General features: G+C 38.8%; 1 protein-coding gene across 1 annotated transcript in view; it reads right to left on the reverse strand.

The window, feature by feature from the left end:
• Window positions 1-24,599, reverse strand: part of DCBLD2 (discoidin, CUB and LCCL domain containing 2) — a 71,210-nt gene that overhangs the window by 4,439 nt on the left and 42,172 nt on the right. The window contains exons 3-14 of the mRNA XM_024759283.1: window positions 22,005-22,056; window positions 19,652-19,724; window positions 19,197-19,330; window positions 17,502-17,542; window positions 16,401-16,616; window positions 15,496-15,620; window positions 10,787-10,937; window positions 9,891-9,977; window positions 9,619-9,744; window positions 5,982-6,075; window positions 2,175-2,224; window positions 156-293 (exon numbers count right to left, since the gene is read on the reverse strand). Coding sequence (XP_024615051.1) covers window positions 156-293; window positions 2,175-2,224; window positions 5,982-6,075; window positions 9,619-9,744; window positions 9,891-9,977; window positions 10,787-10,937; window positions 15,496-15,620; window positions 16,401-16,616; window positions 17,502-17,542; window positions 19,197-19,330; window positions 19,652-19,724; window positions 22,005-22,056 — 1,287 coding nt within the window. The remainder of the gene's footprint in view (window positions 1-155; window positions 294-2,174; window positions 2,225-5,981; window positions 6,076-9,618; window positions 9,745-9,890; window positions 9,978-10,786; window positions 10,938-15,495; window positions 15,621-16,400; window positions 16,617-17,501; window positions 17,543-19,196; window positions 19,331-19,651; window positions 19,725-22,004; window positions 22,057-24,599) is intronic.

A 24,599-nucleotide genomic window follows, 5' to 3' on the forward strand; every position in this document is an offset into this window, starting at 1 on the left:
GAAATGACTCTCTTGAGGTCTTTTTAAAAAGTGGTTCTATATTTGGAAACTAGTTCATCTCCTATACATGAAACAGATAAAGGGTACTGCAAATCTCACAGCACTTTACAGTGAGCGCGGCAGCTTCTCCTTCCCATGGTGGCTGCACTAGTTACCTGCAGAGTCAGCCTGCAGCACCGTGGTGACTTCTCTAGGACTCAAGTGATTCACTTCACTACTGCTGTAGCGAACTGGGGTTTCCTCGTGCTCCACTGATTTGGCAGGAAGAAACTGCTTCATTCCTTTCCACCAACCTTCATTGTGATCATAAGTAAAAGAGACCATTACATAGAAAGCTATGTTTGAAATGATAACAGTATATGAAGGGAGCAATCCTGTTGCATTTAAGCCATTTCTATAACAAATATTTATACAAACCAGCCTTTGTGTTCAAGGTTTTTTTGGTTTCTTTGGTAGTTGTTCTGGTGGTAAAATACACACAACATAAAATTTCCTATCTTAACCATTTTTTTTGGCCACGCTGCACGGCTTGCAGGATCTCAGTTCCCCGACCAGGGATGGAACTGGGGCCACAGCAGTGAAAGCCTGGAGTCCTAACCACTAGGCCGCCGGGGAACGCCCTGAACCATTTTCAGTTGAACAGCTCAGTGTTATTAAACACATATTCACATTGTTGTGCAACCCTCCCTACCGTCCATCTCCAGAACTTTCTTCACCTTGTGAAGCTGGAATTCCATACCTAGTAAACCGTAATTCCTGATTCTTCCCCTCAGCCCCTGGCAAGCACCACTCTACTTTCTGTCTTTATAATTTTGAGTACTCTAAGTACCTCGTATGAATGGAATCATATGCTATTTTTCTTTTTGCGACTGGCTTATTTCATTTAGCATAATTGCCTCAAGGTTCATCCACGATGTAGTATATATTGCAGAATTTCCTTCCTTTTTAAGGCTTAATATTCCATTTTATGTGTATAACCACATTTTGCTTATCCATTTATTTTGGTGGATAGATACCCGGATTGCTTCCATGTTTTAACTATTCTGAATAACGCTGCTATGAACACGGATGTAAATATATCTTTTGAAGACTCTGCTTTCAATGCTTTTGGGTATATACCTAGAAGTGGAATTGCTGGTTCATATGGTAATTCTATTTTTAATTTTTTGAGGAACTGACAAAAAATTCTGTTTTCCACAGAAGCTGTACCATTTTACATTCCTGCCAACAGTGCACAAGGGTTCCAGTTTCTCCACATTCTTGCCAACACTTACTGTTTTCTGTTTCTTCCTATTCTCTATTTTGTTCCTCTCTTCTCTAATCTTTATTACTTCCTTCTTCCCTATAGCTTTGGGTTTAGTTTGTTCTTCTTTTTCTAGTTCCTTAAGTTGTTCAAACTTATTTTTTGCTTTGATAAGACTATCCAGTGCAAAGCAGAACACGGTAGAAATCTCTATCAAAAGCATATACTGAAGCAAATCACGGCTATTATAGTGCAGCCAGATATAGTTTGTTATAGCAGTGGTCTTTAATAAGTTTTAATAAGCTTAAAAAATTCTAAGATCAACCCTGCAGGGGGGCGGGGGGACGACGGTGAGAAGTAGCAGCCCAAGACCTGCCCCCATCACTGCTCTTTTCTACCCTCGTCACAGTGAATTCTTTTGACCCCTAACAGTCATTCCAGTGGTGAGACTGGGAAGTGGGAGACCCACCCGCAGAAGGCCCCTGGTGTCACCTGCAGCAACATGCCACCTGCCACAGAGAGCAGGAATTTGGAAGATGACAACTCATGGCAGAGATAGCAGACTTCACTGACTCGTAAAACGCTGAACTCCACTGCACTGTAATCCTCTGCTTCTTACCTAGTGTTCACGTACACCACACAGAAAGCTGGTCTCCTCAAGACCGATACATACATGGGACAAACCAGACAAATTTTCCAAAAGGAAAAGAATAGAGCATGTGTTATGAGAAATTCTTACTTCCCATTTCATTACTTACAGACTAGAGACTTTATAGAAAAGTAAAAATGATCAGAACAGAAGAGGAATGCCATGTTTCCAACAGTGCTAGGGAGTTTATGTGGGCCTGAAAATGGCTTTCCTCTTTCACTGCTGCCAGCTGGTGGGCAGAGGCTTCCCTCTGATGGAAAGAGATGTAAAGCCACAAATTACCTGCCCGGTCCCAGTAAGGTAAGTCATAGGTGCCTTCAGCTTTTTTCTTTCTGGAAAAATACAGAAAAAAAAAAGTTACCAAATAGAGTTAATTCACTAGTAAGAAAGCTCTGAAACTGCAGGATAAACACCAAAGTTAATAATTAGTCAAGAGTACACATTTCTACTTGCTGATTTCCCTGGGAGACCTCTTTCACTCGACTTCTGAAGTTGCCACTGCTGAGGCTCATGAATTCTGGACTCTCAATAAATATTAAACTATCTCCTGAGACAGTTATCTTGTTACCCAACTATTTTCCACTCAAATGGATAAAGGGATAAAAAAAAAAAAAAGACTATGTAGATAAAAACCTTGAATCAAATCAAAGACCCAACCCTGACACGTGGATTATTCTGGGGAAATCATGTTAGGTTTGTTTTGGTTTCAAATACAAATTTCACAAATCAGTCAATTCACAAAGTTCACAGGACACAACAAGAGCAACAAAACCCCCATATTTTCTTCTACATTGTTACTTTTTTTTCAACTTACTTTTTTTCTACAGTCCTTTGCCCCTGAGAAGTTTAAAGTGTCACACACCCTTAACTGCATAGACCTGATTCCTCCACCCTGTGCAAGATAAGCCAATGCTGTCACTAACAGTGAGGGGACCGAGGGCCACGTGTGCAACGAAGAACGTTCTCCCCCAGCCTGCTCCTCAGAATTCTGACACATCCTCCCCTGGAGAAACTTCTGTCCCTCCCCAACATTAAGAATTGCTATCTACTGTGAGCTTTTTAAAAAGAAAAAAATCAAGCACACAAAAGGACATTTTCTGATGTACACCTAATTAAAATAATGCACTGCAAGCTAAAGAGAAAGTTGTTCTAGTGTTGTCAACGAGGAAAAGAGGGTTATGTGACTTGCTGAAGATCACAAGTGGGGCTTTCTCAAAGAGCCCAAGCTATGTGCTTTTCCTGCTTCGAAACATTCTTCTCTAGTATAAAACTATGTTTTTATTATTGATACTAAAAGCTCCCTCATTTTAAAGTCTGGCTGTATTTAAAATATAATACTTCATTATTTCAAAGTAAGGTATAGCGTAAAATTTGTGGACGAGATGGTAGGTGCTGAAGCTGTCCAAGGGTTGTACTATAAAGGATTTCATATTCTTGATCTCCAGTGACAAAGCTGCAGGTGATTTATTCGTTACATGTAAAGTACTTAGAACAGTGCCCTGTATAGGTTAGGGATTCAGTAACTTGCAGCTGTTTTTATTATTACTTTTCTCCTGGCTATTTTCCATAAGCCCCTTAACGGCGCTTCCTCTTTACTCCTTGTCACAAAGCCAGTCGTCAGCAATTTCATCCACTACGTTTGTAGAAGTAACCTCAATTCTGCAGCTCAGACCTTTTGTCCTGAACAGGCTCGTGTTCCATCTTGCCTCTTGGGAGTCTGAATGTCCAGAGTCCTTTAAACGTCATCCCACACTGATCTCAGGACTTGCCTCCTGCCTCTCAACAGCTCTACTCCCCTGTCCTCACCCCCACGCCCTGGGGCTTTAACCGCAGAGTAGTTAGACTTGAACTGCCAGATTGATCAGAGGCTGCAGCGGCTAACAGCACGGGCTCTGAAGCCTGGACCAAATCTCCACCCTGCCATGTGCTGACCAGATGACCTCGGACAAGTTACCTGTGCTCTCTCAGTCTCACTTTCCTCTTCTATAAAATGGGATTTATAACAACACCTGCTTCACAGGTTGTTTTAAGGATTAAATGAGTTAAAACATGTAAGGCATTTAGAAAAACGTGTAAAACCAGCATTTCATTTTATTTTCTATGAAACTGCCGTTGCTACTGTTCTCACCACTACTACTGTTGCTGTCCGGTTCCCTGAAAGCATCGTGAACTTTCCTTCCTGGACTCTCCCAGAGCCCTGTTCCCTCCTCCCCCGCCTCATGCTCTCATGCTAAGTTGTCAGTTCTGTACAGACAGCCCCTCAACACCAGGAATCCGGTACCCACGCCTCCTCCAGCTTACTTCCACCCGTGGAACAAACTGTGGTTGGCACGGTTATGATGCCTACTCATCTTGGGTGAAACTTAGAGGATTTAAGCTATTTAAGACATGTTACGTAGTTCAAAATGGAGTCCCAGTGGCCAACAAGAACTTGCCTGTGAGTTGTTTTGAAACATCCACTGTAGGACTGCCAGTGTCCTCGAATGATAAACGGAGAATATTACTTTAGACAAGAAGTTTGATGGGCCATGTATGGCACGGGAACAGACAGCAACTGAAGGAGTCCAGACTCTTCCCCTGGGGTAACAGTTATTCCTTAAGAGGAGACCATTGAACAGAGTGACCTGAAGGATCTTGGCTGGAGGCCCCCATGCTGCTGAGAGCTGTTCCAGATGGAGGCCGCCTGCGGCCCTGCTGGAGCCGGGGTGATTTCCCACTCTCACTTGTCATGTGCTGCTGTTGGTGCTGAGATGCCTCCTTCAAGGCTTCTCCTTGGAGTGGTTCGTTTACATCCTCCTCCCCTGCCCCCACCCCAACACTTTGCCTAACCTGTGTTGTGCGCTAATTATGTGTAGTAAACCGAGTGAGTCGTGAGTTGAATATTGGCTACTGTTTTATCTCCAATCCCGTGATCCCTACCTGCCCATACTGCTGGGCCCTGCAACAAACAGGTTCCACGGTGGAAGGTTTTCTGCAGAGTATCCTCTCCCATCCATAGACTCTGGGGTTCACCACTGGACTCCCAGCACACGGCTCAATACTTGGCAGGGAGTAGGAGGCTCAAATATGTGTTGGATGGCTAGACAAATGAAGTCCCTCCAAAGCTGTCAGTCACCAACTCTGTCCCTCCTACTCTGTTACCTCTACTCACGACATCTCTACCGGTCAACTGCACAAGCCAGAAACGTGAGAGAAACTTAGATCCTCCTGTTCCTTAGCAAGTGGCCAGTCAAGCCCCGCACTGACGCCTCTAGGAAACCTCTCCCCCTCCAAGTCTCTCCCTTTCCTAGAATTGCAGTATCATGTTCTTGTGTGGCCTTAATAGTTTCCTAACTCATCTCTCTGCCTCTTCTAGTCTCTCTCTCCTCTTCAATCCACCCTCCTGCCACCATTTTTCTACAATCATCTGATAATATCACCTGTCTGCTGAACCCTGCTCAAGGATTTCCCCATCTACAGAAAGTCCTTTCTGGTCCCAGGCCCAGGCTGCATTTCTATGGGTCTCCTAGCGCTCCCGCACGCCAAGCCCCTGTGGGATGACTCACTGTTCTGCCTACATTCCACAACTCTGTGCCTTCCTGCAAGCCATCCCATCCATCTGGGCCATTCTCTCTTCCTCTATCTCGCCAAATGTAATCCCTCCTTTAAGGCAAACCATGCCAAATTTGAGGAACACTCTTTTCTGAAAAAAAGGTTTCAGGTAATTCTCATGGTTCTTACGTCTGTGTTCCCCAGCACTTCATATACAACTCATCATGCCAAAGTATAGTTGTCAATCCTGCTAAACAATCTGGAGATAATAATTGTGTCTCATTCTTTCAAAGTGCTACTAAGTATCTATTATATCTTGCTGATGTGTGTAACCCATTGTATAATACAAAATTTGATACAATAAAGGTACTTAGTAACTGATTATGGAATTGAACTTACTCATTTTTTACAGGAATAAAGGAGAAGTATATATATTTTTATTCTAATGACTGTCTTAACTCTCCCTCTCAAAAAACTTCATCTTCTACATTTAGTTTCTATTTCACATTTGGAAACATCCCCTCTAGGACCAGTTGGGTGAACTAGTTTTGTACGAACCTGTTTCTCCAATGCCAAGCACACACTAGTATGAGAATGAGAGTGGTAAGGACCATGACCAGCACAGGGACAAGGACGGCGGCCAAGGCTACATCTGAAAAACAAAAACAAACAAAAACACATTAATACCAAAGGCATCATTAAGGAGAAGAGTACATATTAACCATATCACCATTCAGAGCTTTTCTATCTTAAAAAAATACCATAAACATAATTTATGCAATGAGAGTGGGCACGAGTGGTAATTGCAGAGGCCTTCATGGATACATGGAAGTGCGTCACATTATTTGCTCCACCTTTGCAGTTTTTAAATCACCAAGACAAATGATAAACTGGGAAAACGTATTTTCTGCATACGTGATAAAAGGTTAATATAGTTAATCTATTACAGAATTTACAAGTAAAAAATAAACAACAGAAAAATCAGCAGAGATGAAAGAGCAACGCATTAAGAGCACAAGTGACCATTAAGCATGTTCACCTCATTAGTAATCAGAAAGATGCTATTTTTGCTTATCAAATTGGCAAATATTTAAAAGAACAACTAATTGTTGAAGAGGGTATCAGGAAACAGGGATTTTGATGGGACTATAAATTGAAACTACCTTTCTGATTGGCATTTTGGGACAATATCTATAAAAACCTACTACTTGGCAATTCTCTATGTAGAATTTATTCCTAGGAAAAAATTAAGATGGGATTCAAAGATGTATCTTTAAATATGTTTGCTTCTGTATCTGCAGAAGACTGTAAAACTGGAAGTAATCCAAATGCCCAACAATGAAAGGGAATAAGTAAATCATGGTCTCCTTATAATAAAATATTATCCTTATAATATAATATAATATTAAAATATCATCCAGCAATTGGTAGTGATGGCAAAATACTCATAGATGCAGGAAGATAATAATATAGTATTAAGTATAGAAACCAAATGTGTGTACTAACAAGGCAGAAACCAACACAATGCTGGAGCCTGCAGGGACTTGGAGATCACTTAATCCCCTTATCTCACTCCATAGATAAAGAATCCTGGGCAGAAATGGTCTGCTTAAGGTCAGTTGGGACACTAGTTTCTTCCTCCACCTCTCAACCTCCTCCTGGCCATGACGGTGATAACAGCAACAACTGCTGCTATTTACTGGGTGCTAAGCGCCAGACCTGCATCTTATTTACTCCTTATAATCCCACCCAAAGAGAGAAAGAAGCTGAAGATACAGGGAGGGAGAGGATAATCAGTAACACCAGGCCTCTGAGAAGCTGTATGGATGGGAACTAGGTGAGTATGCAGGCTCCACAAAAAGGAAGTGCCCTTCGAATGGCTTCTACTTTGGGAAGCTGAAGATGTAATTGAGAGTGACTGAGGATCTCTGGGTCAAGGGTTTGAAAAATACAGAGAATGTTTCAAACAGCTACTGTTGAGAACAGACAAAAGAGCTAACCAGGGAAACAGAAAGACCACCAGCTGCTACTGAGGGCTCCACTGAAGGAGGATCTGTACATTACAGTGGCACAAATCTGACCATGACATGATTTGCACCAGCATCACTCTCAGCCTGGATGTAAAAATGGAGAAAGGAGAAGTGAATAAAACAGAAATCATGACTCAGGATAGAAAGGACTAAGAAATTAGAAAAGCAAATGCGCTATATCCCTAAAATTTGTGAAATCGTAGAGAGAATAATCAGGTTCAGATGGATACAGTCTGACTTAATCAGAGGCATTAAAATATATGCTTAGGTTCAAAAAAACAATAAAAAGTTTACATACTACTGTTCCAAAGAAAAGGAGACAGGAGGTCTTCAACCAAAAAGACCTAGATGTTCTTTGTTATTTTAAAGATTACAGGGATCCTAGTTCTGGAAGAAAATGCTTTAAGAACCCTTTTAGTCCTAAGATTTAAAAATTCTATAATCAGATTTTAAGATGAACAACACTTTTTTTTTTTTTGCGGTATGCGGGCCCCTCACTGCTGTGGCCTCTCCCATTGCGGAGCACAGGCTCCGGACGCACAGGCTCAGCGGCCATGGCTCACGGGCCCAGCCGCTCCACGGCATGTGGGATCCTCCCGGACCGGGGCACGAACCCGCGTCCCCTGCATCGGCAGGCGGACTCTCAACCACTGCGCCACCAGGGAAGCCCTGAACAACACTTTTAAATGACTGTTTTTCCATCCGGGTATGTGGTCTGGGATTCCACCTGAACGCATGCTTTCTGTAAATGGATAAGAAGCTCTTTGTGGGATGCTGAAATTTCTTGTCTCTGTCAACTCTTGCTTCTCTCTAGACTGGACAAAATAAATGTTGCCCCTGCCATTTCAAAGAGTTGCCACCAAGTCCTCAGCCACTACTCCCACCCCATGACTGTGCACCCTGAGGGGAATTCAGGATGGAGAAAAAACAGAATACTAGCTCTAAACAGTTAAGATACATATCAATGAATAATTTCTATGAGCTCAGACTCTTGCATCTTCTCACACATAGAAAAGCACTAAAATCATTAACTTGAGACGTCTGGTTTTTGTGATTAGCGGTAATTTTTTGATGTGTGACTACATTTTTTCCAGCATAAACCCCTATAAATCCTGGCTCCTCCCTCTTTGGAACAGTTTCTCAGAACTATCTGAGAGGCTGTATCCCAGGCTACTGTCCCCAGTAAGAACCTGAATAAAACATAATTCTCAACTTTTAGGTTGTGAGGTTTTTTTTGTTTTTCAGTCAATACTAGCTTTTCCTGCAGCATGAGAAAGAAATTGGTCTCTTTGGGAATACTTCAGAAGATAGGAAGGAAACTGACATGTAGGAAGTTGTAGAAAGTTATCTGAATCCAGGCAAATTTTCAGAAAATGAGAATGATTAAGTGCTATGTGGCACAAGTTACTCTGAATGAACTGCTTTCTCTTCTCTGCACTGTCCTGAAAATTAGTGTGCTTTTTATCTGTCAACACTGAAATTAATTCCTCCATGCCACTGATGCTTTTTGTTCCTGAATTCAACAGAAATTTTGTTTTCAAACTAGTAAAATAAAAAAACTACTATGTTTTATATATGTTAACACCTTATATACTAATAATTAAAAGCAAAATTTGAAAGTAAATTGAAAAACACACTATTTATAATCTGAAAAACTGTAAACATTTAAAAAACAGAGACCAAATTTTTAAAATAAATGTTAACAGAGTATCTTTTTTTAAAAAAAAGTATGTATTTTCACCAAAACTTTTTTTCTCCTTCTTCCCTTTATCCTACCAAGTTCCCTATCCAGCAAATTAATGTATAATCAGAAAAAAAGTTTGTTTCCTGCTATGGTTTTAGTTATTTCTAGAAAAATTATCTTCCTAAGCCTGAGACTCCACATATTTAGCTATAGAGGGAAAAAAAAATCATAAGAGGAAGCCTAGAATACAGCAGCCATCTCTAAATATTTAAAGAACCATTTTACATAGTACCAGATAATAGAACTTAGAGCAATGCAGCCAGCTTTTTCTATAAGGTATGGAATCAAATTTTTTGCTATACTTAAAAAACAGAGGGAAAAAATCCTGAGCGTTTAAAAGCTGGAAATGTTTCTGAAAACTTAAGTTAAAAACAAAAAAACTCACTACTATGAACAGGTATTAATTTTGGGGTTTGCATACCTTTGGTCACATTTGGAGTTATGGTGGTATTTTTGATTTCAGGAGTGGCAGTTGTTTGCTCTGTGTGTGCAGGGAATTCATTGCTACTTCGAGGTTGTAGTGGTTGAGTAAATTTGGGGGCACGACCTTGAAAAAAGTTTTAAAAACTTTTTATTCTTTAATCTATACCAGCTTGATTTAAATAGTTACTTTATAATGCTTTTAATATGTTTATGGAAAATTATACCACAAATCCAGGGAACATCAAATTCTCACATTTAAAGTAGGCATACCTTTGGCTATTTTTGGAGGGGCTGTAGTGTTTTTGAGGTCACTGCTGCTCCGAGGAGGTGGAGGCTGAGTAAGTTTTGGAGGACGACCTTGAAAAATGGTTTAGAAAAGTTTATACATTTTGCTTATAAAAATCATAGTTAAATATAGTAATTTTAAATGTCTTTAACATTTCCCAGAATACTTAATTCTGCACAGTAATTTTAAATCTCAGAGAGAAATACGTCAGAAGGATAAATATACTCTGCATGAAATGCACAAATATATTGGGATTTCTGAGTTTTTAAATAATTAAATTGTCTGAAAAGAATCTTCTTAGGAAGGAGAATAACAGAGAGTCAGATGATATTGAATGATAAAGCTGTAAAAATGTCGTCACAGTATAATATACTACTCATTCAATTCATTTAATAAATACTTATGGAGGGCCCACTATGTGTCAGGCACTATGGTAGTCTGGGGGGATATAACAGTAAACAAAGTATTAAAATATTGTATAATTTTGAAGGAAGTTATTCCCATTTTTAATTTATTCAAAGTAAAAGGCACTTAGGCTAAGGTGACTTACAATCACCAGTGCTTATACGATACAAATATTCTACTACATGAGACCTGATTAAAAATTATTAAGGTTGAGACTACATTTGGAAAGCAATCTCATTGCATTATGTCATCAATGACACCCTCTCTTTCTTCTTCCACTTGTAATTTTGGAAACCAGTTTGATATCTAATATGATATTTAACAGGGATAACTATTTCTTTTTAAAAATCCCTTTAAGAACATACTGTAGAGTATAAACACTTACATTATTATTAATTAATTTCTCAGAGAACAGCACAGTCATTTTTAATTAATCCAGTGAAAACCACATGCCTTAAACATACTGTTGCTTTACCTTTAGGAATAAACTGACATCCAAGCAGTTCCACTTTCATGGCAATTTTCTGCTGCCATTGGGTAGGATTCACTCTAATAAAACGTGCAATAATTGGTGGCAAAAAGTTATTACGCACATCCTGGTGATAATCTTTGTTTCCTTGAAATATCTTTAAAAAACAACAAAAATTGGTACTTTACATCAACAGAGGCCAGGGCTAAACTGCTCCACTGAAACATGTTTTTGGTTTTTGCTCTGGGCCTTAAATGAGTTCTGCAAAATGTGACATTAAGCATTAATTTCTAAGAAAATAAATTAATCATAATTTGGTAAAACTATTAAGAAGCTGCACACGCTTCATAAAAATTTCATAGGAGGAAAATACTGAGTACAGAAATGATTTTAAGATGACTTAAACATAACAAAAGTTTTAACTTGGCAATTTGGGAAGAAGGTTTCGATTGCAGTGCACAGTACCTTGTATTAATAAATTAGTAACTCTAGTCCTGTGGAATCACCATTTAAATATATTAATTTTATTTTCAAAGTAAAGCATAATTGAACATTTGAGGTCTTAGAGGAAATGCTGTACTGTGTACCTTTCATAATTTTTCTCTCAATAAATAAACTGAAAGTGAACATACACTAACAAACACATAACAGATACATAGCTCCGCCTGCTGGAGAAACTATATAAACACAGTTCCCATATCATACATTTTCATTTCCTGCTATTTGAACCAGAAAAGTGACGCTGCCCACTGCCTAATTTAATAATCATAACTAAATAGCCACAAATGCATCATATGAATAATCCTTAGGTAAAAATATAATTTCAGGTGACTATTTCAAGCAAATAATAATAGTATCTCACACTGGAACAGCTCTTAATTATTTACAAAGCATCTTCATATAATTAACTCAGATGTTCTTCATGACAAGCCTACAAAATAGGCAGAACCCAGAACACTGCGGTTTATACAATGTAAGTGGACTACATAGCCAGTCAGTTTACAGCAGTGATTTGAATCTGTGTCTTCTGACTTAACCATAGGGCTCCACTAAGCAAAAAAGAGCCCTCCTCATTTCTTCAGGCCAAATTACCTAGGCAGTTTCTAAAGACCATCAATAAACAGATACCTGCCTAAAATCCAAGTGGTTTTTTTCTCAGTTAATGTGAGAACAAGTAAATGTTTAACTCCTCAATCAAGTTATTTCCAAATACAGCTATTTTCTTCCTGGCTGATTCAAATGGCATTCGACTATAACCTTCTAAGATGATTTAATATCCTTCATTTTTAAAGAGGTCTGAAGTTACAATAATCTCTGAACTAGTAAGCTTCCATTATTTCCTCAGATATTACTCTCAAGTAAAATGAAGGCGATTCCTTGCAGTCTATTATATTAGCGGAACAGGAACAATAACTAAACATCATCATCTTAGGACATAAAAACTATCCCTGAAATTTTACTCCATACTGCCATCTCATCTTCATAAAAAACTTAAAGGAAAAAGATTTCATAAAAACTAAGTAAAAAGGATTTTCATTTAATGTACAAGCATTTATTATGACCCCCCGTGTAATGTGGGGGCTCACAAGGTGCCACGAGGGTGAAATGGAAATGGAAGTTAAAGTTTTCACTCTCAAGGAACTTACATTTTATTGGATATTACCAAACACAAAAATGGCATACTATTAAAAAGCAATATATTATGAAAACAACTTGTATATACATTCCCATTTTCTGAAAACAAAACCAAAAGCAGCCTGAATCTTTGTGTATGTGCTCATGTATGTGTGCATGCTTAGAAAGGGTATGAAAATGAATACGTCAATTATCCCTGAGTTGGGAGTAGATGAGAGAGCAGATGGACAAACATAAGTGAGGCAAAAAACACTGTTATTTCATATAGTTCAATGTAAGGACTTCCACTTCTACCCACGACAGACTAACAGGGACTGGATTTATCCTTCTTCCTTAAAGATCTGAAAAATCAGATAAAATATATGAAACAATGGTTTTCAAAGGCTGGACAACAGGCAGCATAGGGCAATACTCCCCAAGTGGAGGAAAACAAATGAGGTGAGCCCTTCTATTGCACCAGTATTGCCTGGAAAGAGCGTGGTGGTCTCCCTGAATTGAGGGAGAGTTCAGAGATGGAGAGGCTAAGGCAGCTAGAATTTGCAGGGCAGAGTGTGGGAGAGACAAGAATTACACAGAGACTTCTAGGGTCTGTTGGGGTTTCCCCTTACACCTTTAACTAAACTATCTGTGGATGGAAAAAAAACCACTAGAAAGGAACAGGAGAACAATTCTCAGGGCCATACAGGGCTGGGCCAGCTTATGTTGCCAACAGAGACTGGAGAAACCTCATATACATGGGACATTGGATTGAGTTCTTAGAACAGTATTGTCTCAGTAGTGGGGAAAAATTAGAACTAAAACTGCTCAGGTGCTGCCTAACAAACCTAAAATGTAAGCTTTGAAAAGGTCACATGATTTCCAAGGAACCTAACTGCATCCCAGAATAAAGCTCAAAAATATTTAAAGGAGTAATAATAAAAAAAAGAAATCGAACACCAAGCAATATGAAGTTCACAATGTCTGGTAACCAATCAAAAATTACCAGGCATGTAAAATAGGACCCATAATATCTAACAATATATAAAGGCCCAGATATGACATGTTAGTATATAGTATTAGTAGACAAGGGCATTAAAAGGGTTATTATATACTCCGTATGTTTTAGAGGTAAAGAAAACCATGAGCATGTTAAGGAGAGACATGGAAGAAAATTTTAAAAGCCAAAAACTGAATATCTAGAAGTGAAAAATACAATGTTGGAGATAAAATACACCAGATAGGATTAATAGCAGATCAGACACTGAAGAGGGATAGATTAGTGAACTTAAAGATAAAACAATACAAATTTTCCAAACTGGAACATGGAAAGAAAAAGACTGGGAAAAAATAAACAGAGCATCAGTGAACTGATACATCTTCAAGATTCATAATCTTCACGTAGTTAGAATTGAGGAGGCAACATATTCAAGAAAAAAGGGCCTATAATTTTCCAAATCTGATAGAAATTATAACCCACAGATCCAAGAAGCTCAAAGAAATCCAAGCAGAAGAAACATGAAGACAACTACACAAAGGTACATCATAATCAAATTGCTTAAAATAGGGCTCCCCTGGTGGTGCAGTGGTTGAGAGTCTGCCTGCCAATGCAGGGGACACGGGTTCGTGCCCTGGTCCGGGAAGATCCCACATGACGCGGAGCGGCTGGGCCCGTGAGCCATGGCCGCTGAGCCTGTGCGTCCAGAGCCTGTGCTCCGCAATGGGAGCGGCCACAACAGTGAGAGTCCCTCGTATCGCAAAAAAAAAAAAAAATTGCTTAAAATAAATTCTTGCTGAAAACAATGCAGACTAGAAAGCAATGGACCAGCATATTTAAAGTATTGAAAGAAAAAACTGTCAACCTAGTATTCTACGCCCAGTGAAATTATCTTTCAAAAAAGAAGCCAAAAAAAGTTTTTCAGAAATATGATTCAGTGTTGTTAGATGTTTTAATAATATAAGCATGGATAATACTTATAATTTCAAAAAATTAACTATATTCTACAAGTATAACAAATATTATTGTACAAATAAATATGTATGTGCTAATAGTAAAAAGTAAGTTTGGGGGCATTAGGCAGAAGTAAGTTAGATTCAGAGACAATATTTTTATCTGCTTCAAGGGGTGGAGGCTCACCAAAGATTGAAGTTCATGTGATATCAAGCAGAAGAGAGGAAAGAAGGCCTTGAGTAACAGCTGAAGAGTTTAGATCCATACGAAAGATTAAAGGGAATCCCTGGAGTTTTTTGAACAGAGAGGTGAGAAAAGTGGCAAGTGAAAATATATTAGCATATCATGTATATGATAGAGAACTGATAGTATCATAAAATTGAAACAAAACTCACAGGGAGGTTTCATTGAAAAAAATGTGCTCATAATTTCAATTCTAGATGAGAGGCATCCACCTTCCTTGGGGACAGGGACCCCTTGTGGTGGGTGGATCGAGGTCCAGGAGCCCAGGTGAAAGTAACAAACCTCTAGTTGATAGCCACCTCTACCTACTTGCTCTCTACCCCTAAGCATTGTCATTTCTTGCTAACTAGAACAGTTCATTATTACCACAGAGGTTAAGGAAATTCTTTAGGTGGAAAAAAAGTTGTTTTCTACGACAAAAGTTGGTGAGGTGATCTTGACATGACCTTTCTATAATATCCTACAATTTAATGCCCTTCTACCTTTAGCTCTTTTGTCCCCACCCCCGCTGGCCTAGAGTAGAAATCTAGGAACAAGTTAGGCTCTACATCATTCTGTGGATTGATAAAAGCTTTTTAAGGACAAGAAATTAAAGTTCCTTTTTATTATTTCTTAATGAATTATTTAAACAAGTGAATTAAAATGTACTGGAAAAAAAAAAATCAGGCAAGTACTTACCCTTACAATCATCAAAAGGGACCTAGAAGTACTGAGAATTTCCTAACCACAGGTAGAAGGGTAAGGCCAATAACTAACACTACCTAAAATAACCAGAAGAGGGCAGAGTAAGACCAAATGATATTTAATTTTTATATCACACAGGAAGAGCTTCTGTGGCTTTTGGCAAAGGCCACCTACCCCCCATCCCCCTTTTTAATGTTCTTTAAAAATACTCTGGTAATCATTTTACCTTATCCTGCTCCACACCAGGCTCTCTGTACACAGTCCATCTCTGCCCATCATCACTGTACAGAATTCTGTAGGCTGACACATAGTAATTGTGCTCCACCATGGTGGAGCCGGTGGTTACAATGCCTGGGAATGGAGAGGTCCTTTTGTTAGTGCTCACAGTCTGATCTTTGAAGTTTGTTCATCATTGAAGCATTAACACCTAAAATGTACTGTTGAAACATTTTTGTCGCTGGCACATTACCATATCTAAGTGCACGTTTTCATCCTAATGGTAACTAAATCCTTGGCTTTGCTCCCTTGTAGAGACAAGAAGAATGATAGGCACACGTAAGGAAAGGACTATTGTATTTTGGCAGCTTGTGTTCACGACACTGCAAAATATAGTTCACCTACTGAGAAAGAATGACTTCCTGGGAATGAATAGATTAAAGAAGATTACTGGTATTATTTTTAGAACCAAAGCAAAATAAATCTTTAACAAAATTATCTAAACCAATCCTAACCAATTATTCTGACCATTTAAGTTGCTCTAAATAATTAAATTTATACTTGGCACATGTGGAATATTATTTGTAGCACTTAAAGTGGACTCCTTGAACACAAATTTCTCTTAATGACTATAGGAGATGGTTATTTCAGATGTCGCAAGATCCCTTTACTGAAACACGACCTTAAAAGAATCTCTTTACAATGAAAAGAAACACTAGTAAGAATCAAATACCAACTCCTCTCCTCTGCCATGCTTTATAAAACCAACTTCGGTCATATTAACACCAGTACACTAAACTTAAAACCATAGAATTAAATTTGCAGTGACCTAATTTTCTATTAAATTCTTAGATGTCACTAGGTTTCCAAATGAAATTAGTATTATAAATCATCTAGAAAATTGTGTCTCTTAACCTGTGATCTTCTTTTCCTTATTCAGATCTATTTGCAACCACTGATATTCATCAGTGGCAAAAGCGGCCCAAGGAGGTCCAGGTTTTTTCAGCCTGGCCTTTTCGGGTTTCCAGCTGTTCTCCTGCCCTGTGTGGTCCGTCCACTCCAGCACAGATGATGCCGTTATTTGAGCATCGGCGATCACGCCAGATTCCATGCCCAGTGTTCCATAACAACCTGAAACAAAGAAGAAAGTAATTTGGCCTCCAGATATAAACTCAAAAATCTCTAAACACTTGCTCATTGGAAACTCTAATCGTTCCTTTAATTAACATACACTATGCTGACAATATACTGTACTAGAGGGCTTCAAAAGTATGCAAATGTTTCTTGGGTCTATGTCTTCGTGTCTCATCAGAGAACGTACAGACATATTTATTCACAGCAGTAATCACTAGCTGAATGGCAACACATTACCCTCTCCCTGGGATACTCTCCCCAGAGGGCAACTTGCTCCCTTACCTCGTCTCCAGGTGTTTGCTCAGATGTCACATTCTCCATGAGGCCTGCCCCAACCCACATTAAACTTCGAACCTGTCCCTTCTGAACTGCCTGTCCTCTTTCCTTGCCTTATTTTCTACATCTTTTATAATATTGTAAACAGGACGTTATAAACATTCATTTACTTATCCGCTGTTTATTGTCAATCTCTCACTTCCAGAATGTAAGCTCCAGGAAAGCATAATTTTGTTTATTCTGCTCACTTTTGTTTCACTAGCACCAGAACAGTGCCTGACAAATGAAAAAAGGCACTCAATATTTTCTGTTGATTGAGTTAATTACTTCAGACATATTCAAAATTCCCTTTTTCTAAGGTAACTTCCATGCTTACATGATCATTTCTCTATTAATATAAAACCTCCAGTTTATTCCATTCATTAAATTATTAAGCACGTATTTTACCTCATAGAGTTATTCGTGATAACTAAATGAGAAAGTGCAAAAAAACCCCAAAACCCAAAACCCAACCTAGCAATTGGCAAAGTGCCTGATGTACAGTGTTCAAAAAATACTGGCTATTATACAAATTATGATAAGTTATAAAGTCCGTGAGAGGCTTACCACTTGTCTTAAATGTAAAAAGACTTGTAGATAAGTGTCCCCTGAAAGAGAGAAAGACTTTTTTGGTGACACTCATATAACCACATGATTTCCTCATATTTGTCTTAGCAAAGCTTTCTTTTGCTTTTATTTCACTAAGCACCATCTATGGCTATCTATTAGACAGCATAATCAATTTTCTCTACAAGTATCTAGTGCCTAGTTTCATATATGATTATGCAAGTGCATCCATGCAACCTTCAATATGTACTTATTTTATTTCTTTTTCATGAAATAAATTGATTCCTAAAGTGTTTCTGTGGCAATTGCTTTTTGGGAATATATAATGAAAAGTGTAATTCTCATAGAAAGAGGCTCAAGCTTCCTGGGGCAAACAGAAGAAAAGCTGGCTACTACTAAGAGAGACTGCATTTGTTACAGGAAATCAATGTATCTAAGAAAAAGTTTCAGTGTTACAATGTAGCACTGCATTTGAATTTCAAAGTAACCGGCAGAATAGGTGCTTAGGGAGAGTGGAGGGGTGGGATTATTAGTTATTAGTTCACCATATGGCAGGTCAAAGGGCCCTAAGGACCTTGGAGGGATAAAATCATCAAAGTCATCAGTGTATGCTCCTGCCTTTAGCACAACGCTCAAACCATCACAAATGGATGCAACCTGTCCGTTTTTTTAAATATGAAAGAGAGAACACATGAAAAAAATTCTTTCTAAAGGTATAACAGTGGAAAGGAATGAAACGATCTGCATAAAATCGTCCAGAAGAAACCAGAGGAAGGAAAGGTAGCTGACTCTAGAGCAGGGATGAGCAAATGACAGCCCATGCATGGCCTGTTTTGTATGGCCAGAAAGCTTAGAACAGTTTTTACGTAGTTAAAAAGTTGTAAATAAAACAAAAAAGAATGAGTGCCAGACATGTGGCCCATAAAGTCTGAAATATTTGTTAGCTGGCTCTCTACAGAAAAGGTTTGCTGCCTCCTGCTTTATACTGTCTTGAGTATGGATCACACTCTTGGCCTTCTGAATGAAACTGGCCTAGGACCTGAAGAGAAGCTGGCTTCAATTACGCTTATTGTCTGCAGGACCGAGCATGTCTAAGATGCAAGATTTACAAACAGATCACTCATACTATGTTTCTATTCAATGTTTCAATTTCTCCTGCTCTTGATGCCTAGTCTATGTTTTGTAATACAGTAGATCATAAATACCATGAAAATACATTCTTAAAATATTCTCTTGGGATGAGAGGGATTCATAATACTATCTGATTTATGTCAAAATTTGATTTATATTCAAAGCGTTTCAATTATCCTAATCCATCATGGGCCACACAGGCTATAAGGAACAGAGTAGTTAGTTATGCCTTCTGATCTTTAAAACGAAGTAAGGATTTGGCAATATACTTCTAGACTCACTCTGGGCTCTTTCAACACTTAGAAAAGAAGAAACAAATCACTCTTCCAAATGACTACCAACCTTTCTGACAGAGAACAAGCCAAGATAGCAAGACCTCGCCTGCACTCGTCAATACACTCAGATATCGAGCACACAAAGGTTATTTCATGAACACCATCAACGTCTGTCCTTATCACACAAAGGTTATTTCATGAACACCATCAACAGTGATACTGCTCAGGTCTAACTCATCCCTATCCCACCCCGTGAAACACACTTATTATAAACAGCATATATACTTACACCACAGACGTTACGTTGTTAGCCAAAGAACTTTCATAGTACGGGATGCCTTTACTAATTACGACACTAATCCGGCCACCCAAAATGTTTGACACTACGCCTGCATGCACACCAGCCATGCACAATGGTGAGGACTTCAGGGAGGAAAGATAAAAGATTAGTTTTAAATTTTCTTTTGATAATTCATAAACAAGACACTTATACTTCTTCCTCTAGAAATTAATTGATCTGGGCAGTTTTCTTAATAAACATGGGATAGATTATTGATAATACAACACAGAACAGGTTTTTAGCAGAAGAAAAACAACAAAATGTTACATATTACTAAAAAGAAGTAATTCCTAGAAAATAAAAATCAAGATAAAGATACACAATAGATTACACATCTATCTATGAAGGAGTTTAAAAAAATGAAGTTTTATCATCACTTTAACGTAAGTCTATATCCAACTTACATCTCTATATCCATGAGGGATTGTTCCAGATATCTCAGCAAAAGGAAGCAGACAACCAGCGGGGCAGTATTTGCTGTGAAATAAAAACAAGTTAAAGAGTATATAGTGCTGTACTTTCTGGGGAAAAAGACCAAAAAATGTCACTTACCAGTTTTCAGTTCAATGTAAATACCATAATCTCACCACTCTGAGAGAACCACCACTTCTAAAAAGCCCTTAAGATTTTCTTCCAACCATTTACACGTCTTCACATACATATATACAAAAATTATTTCATATTCTACATACTGCTCTATTTTGCTTCATAATGAATGGCAGACATATTTCTACTGTAAGAGCTATTCATGATATTTAATAGCTACATTTGACTTGGTGGATGAGCCTCAATTTATTTCACCAGCTCTCTACTGATCAAATTTAAGTCGATTTAAAAAAAATGTTTGGCATTCATTTATTTACTCACTCACTCATCCACCTACCCACTTAACACATTTACATGAATGTCTATTACATTGTCTGTTAAGTGCCGGGCTGTGCTAGGTACCGGGTTTACAAAGGTCAACCAAGCAAATATGGTGCCATCCTCACTGGGTTTACATTCCTGTCGTGGGAGAATACATTAAATGGATACTTTAGATTAATTAGATTATGATTAATTAGATTATGATTATGCTATAAAGAAAAGGCACTCTATGAAATAACCGGGAGGAATATAACAATAAAAGTAATACAAACATTCAGCAAACTTACTATGTCCCAGGCAACATTCTAAGTACACTTCAAGTCATCCACATAAGAACCCTACATGGTAGGTATTATTATTATCCTCATTTTACAGATGAGGAAACTGATGAGCTGTGTGCCCAGGTCACACAGTTGTGTCGTGGTAGATGGCTCCAGAGTTTGTGTTCATATGCAGGGCTCTGCACTGCCTCGGTCAGTGGACGGGGCTCTGACGAAGGGAAGCCTCAGCGGAGAACCACCAGCTGTCACTGGAACAGTGCAGGGATGTGCAACGCAACCAGAAGGAAAAGCATGTCCTTGAGGCAGGATGGCCTGTGTGTGTCTGGAACCGAGGACAACCAGTGCAGGTAGAGTGCAGTGAGAAAGGTAAGGTTAGTCTGAGAGAAGCTTGGAAGAGGGGACAGGGATCAGATCATGCAGAAGCCAGGGGGGCTGTGGTGAGGAGTCTTGGAGTATATTTCTAAGTAAAAAGAGGACGTCAACAAAGGATTTTGATGGTCTATACATATCATCTGATTTTTATTTTTGTTAAAAATTTATTCTGGCTCCTGGAAAGAAAAGAGACTGTAAGGACCATGAGTGGAGGATAAGACACAGTTAGACAGTCCAGGCGAGAAAGGACGGCAGCTTGCATGTGGGTGGTGATAGACGGAGCTGGAGAGTGGAGGGTCCAAGACAGCTGATCCTCTGGCAGGGCCGTGTGACATACACCGATGCCAGGGTTACCGCTGCTGGCCACAACCCCCAACGAGGGCTGAAGAGCCCCACCAGCCCACAGAGAGAGAACCATTCCTGAAGACAAAATGAAGGTTCTTTGGGGAGCAGTAGCAAGTTGGGGGAGGTGAGTGAGATGGGTCTTCAAAGATGAGAATGAATGTGCTAAACAGAGAAGAATAAAGTGATTCCAGACAAAAGTTCTGAGAGCTCAGAGCAGTATAAATAATCCAGGGACGTTTCAACATGAGTAGGTTAACGTGAGACTAGAAAAATGGCCCAAAGACTACTTGTGAAGGACCCTGAGAACCAGGCTAATGAATAGGGATGGCATTTTGTCATAATAAGTAGCTCCTGAAGATTTCAAAGCAGGGGAGTGAGCGAATACAGATTTTAGAAAATAACTTGGCAGAATGTGAATGGCAGAAAAAAGCCAGCAAAGGTTAGAAAAGGGAAACCAATTACAAGTTAATCCTAGTCCAAGCAAGAGACAAGGGTGTAAAGCAGGAAAATGGCAGTATTAATAAAAATGCCACCTGGGTAAGAACAGTGAGGAATTCTCTAACAGCCTAAATCATCCTGTTACTTCTTTTTGAGCAAAGATAAATGGATCTTCTACCTTTATTAGGAGTTTTGCCAGATTTTGAAGAGTGACTAGTCCTACTTTTAAAGTATATCCAAATTATACTTCCATTGTGGAGAAGATTCAAATGCTAAAAGTTAAGGCAAAATTTAAACATGAAAACTCAGTGGTTTTACATAAGCTCTGGTTTACTGATGTCTCAGAACAATGATTATGAGTCACACCATGTACATTAATCTTAAGTACATAAGATGAGGATGAAATAGATGAAGAGTAACATTTAAGAAAAAAAAGTCACAAATATGGTCATACCTGAACTCAGGTTCCAAAAAACTGGATGCAGTGTCTAAACAAGTAATTAGATCTAGGAAAAAAAAAAACAAAAACGGATTCAATAATAGGTTTATTCTTGCTGAAACACCGTTTCCAAACCCATATCATATTGTTCTAAATTTCAAAATCTTAACAGCTATCAAGGTAGTACTTTAACTTTTTATAAGGTTTTGGCAATCACAATTTCTTTAAGTATCTGGACTTCTGGGGCTATGTCTGCCCAATATTGAATACACCACATCGCCTCATAGAATCACGTATCACACACATGGACGGCACACAGATAAGTATAATTTATAGCCCTGAAGTAGCTTCTATAAAATATATTGATAGCTTCTGAAGCAAATATTTCTTGTTACTATATGACTAAAAATGATCCTTTGCTGGTTACGCATGAGGGAAACAATAACAAATGAAAGGTGAGTTAATTCTGTGGCTCTAACTAACTGCAACTCAAAATCTGGTCCAGGAGTAGGACCAGCAGCGGCAGTATCTTCTGGGAAGTTACTAGAAATTCAAAAGTTTGAACACCATCTAGACCTACAGCATCTCTTGGCAGTGGGGCCCAGAAAGCTATTTTAACAAGTCCTCCAGGTAATTCTAAAGCACACTCTGCATAAGACAGAACTTTAAAGTTTTAACATTTCCTATCTCAAAATCAAATCTGTGTAAGAGCTAACCTTGTCTAATTAAGACCTAGGTCACAGGCTTGTGTAAAAAGGTGGCTTCTGGTTCAAACATTTCAGTGGTTTCCTTCTGCTCTTAGGACAAAGGGCAAAGTCTTCAACACAGCCCCCAAGGTCCGACCTCAGTCTGGTTTTGCCCGTCTTGGCCTCTTTTCATACTAGCTTTCTTCCTCTTCCTCTGTGCTATCGGCCAGGAAGGCGCTTCCACTATCCCTTCACCTGGCTCACTCCTCTCTAGATCTCAGCTTAACTGTCGCATCCCCTCAGAAGCTGTTCCTGATCTTCGCAAGTCAAACTGTGCTAGCACACAGTAGGCACTTAGGGCTTTTTGGTTTAACGAATGGATGACTATTAGATGTTCTCATAGTACCATGTGTCACATAAGAGTGATCTGTTGCAATCATTTTAGTGTTGATAAGCAACATCATTTTATGATGCCTAGCCCATGGGTAGTGACTGAGGCTGTCAGTCTTCACCTTTGTATCGCCAGCAGCAATCACAGCATATGGCATAACAGGAGGCTTTCTATCAACATTTATTGAATAAATGGATGAATAAAAGCTTCTGATTGTTAGCATGTTTGGCTAAGTCCAATCATGGACTAACCTGTAGGGGGAAAACCTGGAAGAAGGTCCTAAGCCAATCACAAAGGTGAGTGATTTCACCTATAAATGCTAGCCAAACACTGTGCCGAGGGTTCCCAATACACTGACGGAGATAACACCTCGCATTCTTCTCGGCACACTGAAGGTGTACAAATATTTGTTAAATCAATGGCAAGCACAGAATAATTGATTATTCTATTTTACAATTCTGAAGAAAAATTATGTGTTTATTATCCAACTGGTATGTGTCTTGAAAGAACTAGAGCATAATAACTGTTAAACTAATAGGAAAGTGGTATTTTGAGAGAGATTACATGGATGAATATCTACATAGTATAGGTATGATTAAGTTAAATCTGTATTTTAGGAGTTTAAGAGGATACATGCCTGGATAGAGGTTCACTATCACCTGGTTAACTGACTAGGAAAAGCAGACAAACTGAATTACCTGTATATTCTATAGATATTCCTGGCAATCTTTACACAGCATCAATAAGAACTGATTTTCCACTTTCCTGTTCCACCAAAAGAGTTTCCAACTTCTAAGATTAGAAACTGAACTTCTAAGATTAATAGCCTGGGATGAAAAGGTACCTGTGTGGTCCAACATGGCATTCAAGCCATACGAAGACTGCCAGCTGGCCCTATTACCTTCAGGCTACATGCCAGAATCTCCTAGTCAACTATGGATATACTTGATTAGAAGAGGGCTTTATGATAATAAAGCCCATGCAGTGCTGAAACTCCAGATTTTGCACAAATGTATGCAACTCACTTGACCTTGCTCTCAAATTCCATGGGGGCTCAAAACAGCTCCCTAAGAGGAAAATATGAATTACAAATGGAAAGCTATAAGGAGAGCCAAGAAGACAAAAGAAAAAGAAAGAAAGTCACGATTAGAGATTTTGACCTTTACAACTCCATGAAGGCAAAGAAAACATCAATTAAGCAGGGAATTGAGAAACTTTAAAACGTGTCTTTCTAGAAAGCTTCTCTATTACTATCACTATTACTATAAGGCGCCCAGTTAACAAGAACACAGCCTAGGCAAGATGAATGCAACTCAAAGGGAACCATCTGACTCAAACTTCTCACAGCAATGTATAAGTTATCATAATGAATGGAATAGAACTGAGAGTCCAGAAATAAATCCTCAAATTTACAGTCATTGATTTCAACAAGGGTGCCAAGACAATTTAATGGGGGTAAAAATAGTCTTTTTAACAAATGATGCTGGGACAACTGGATATCCACATGCAAAAGAAAGAAACCGAACCCCTACC

The sequence above is a fragment of the Neophocaena asiaeorientalis genome, unplaced genomic scaffold, assembly GCF_003031525.2.
Source record: "Neophocaena asiaeorientalis asiaeorientalis breed wild unplaced genomic scaffold, Neophocaena_asiaeorientalis_V1.1 scaffold197, whole genome shotgun sequence".
In the NCBI taxonomy this organism is placed as follows: Eukaryota; Metazoa; Chordata; class Mammalia; order Artiodactyla; family Phocoenidae; genus Neophocaena; species Neophocaena asiaeorientalis.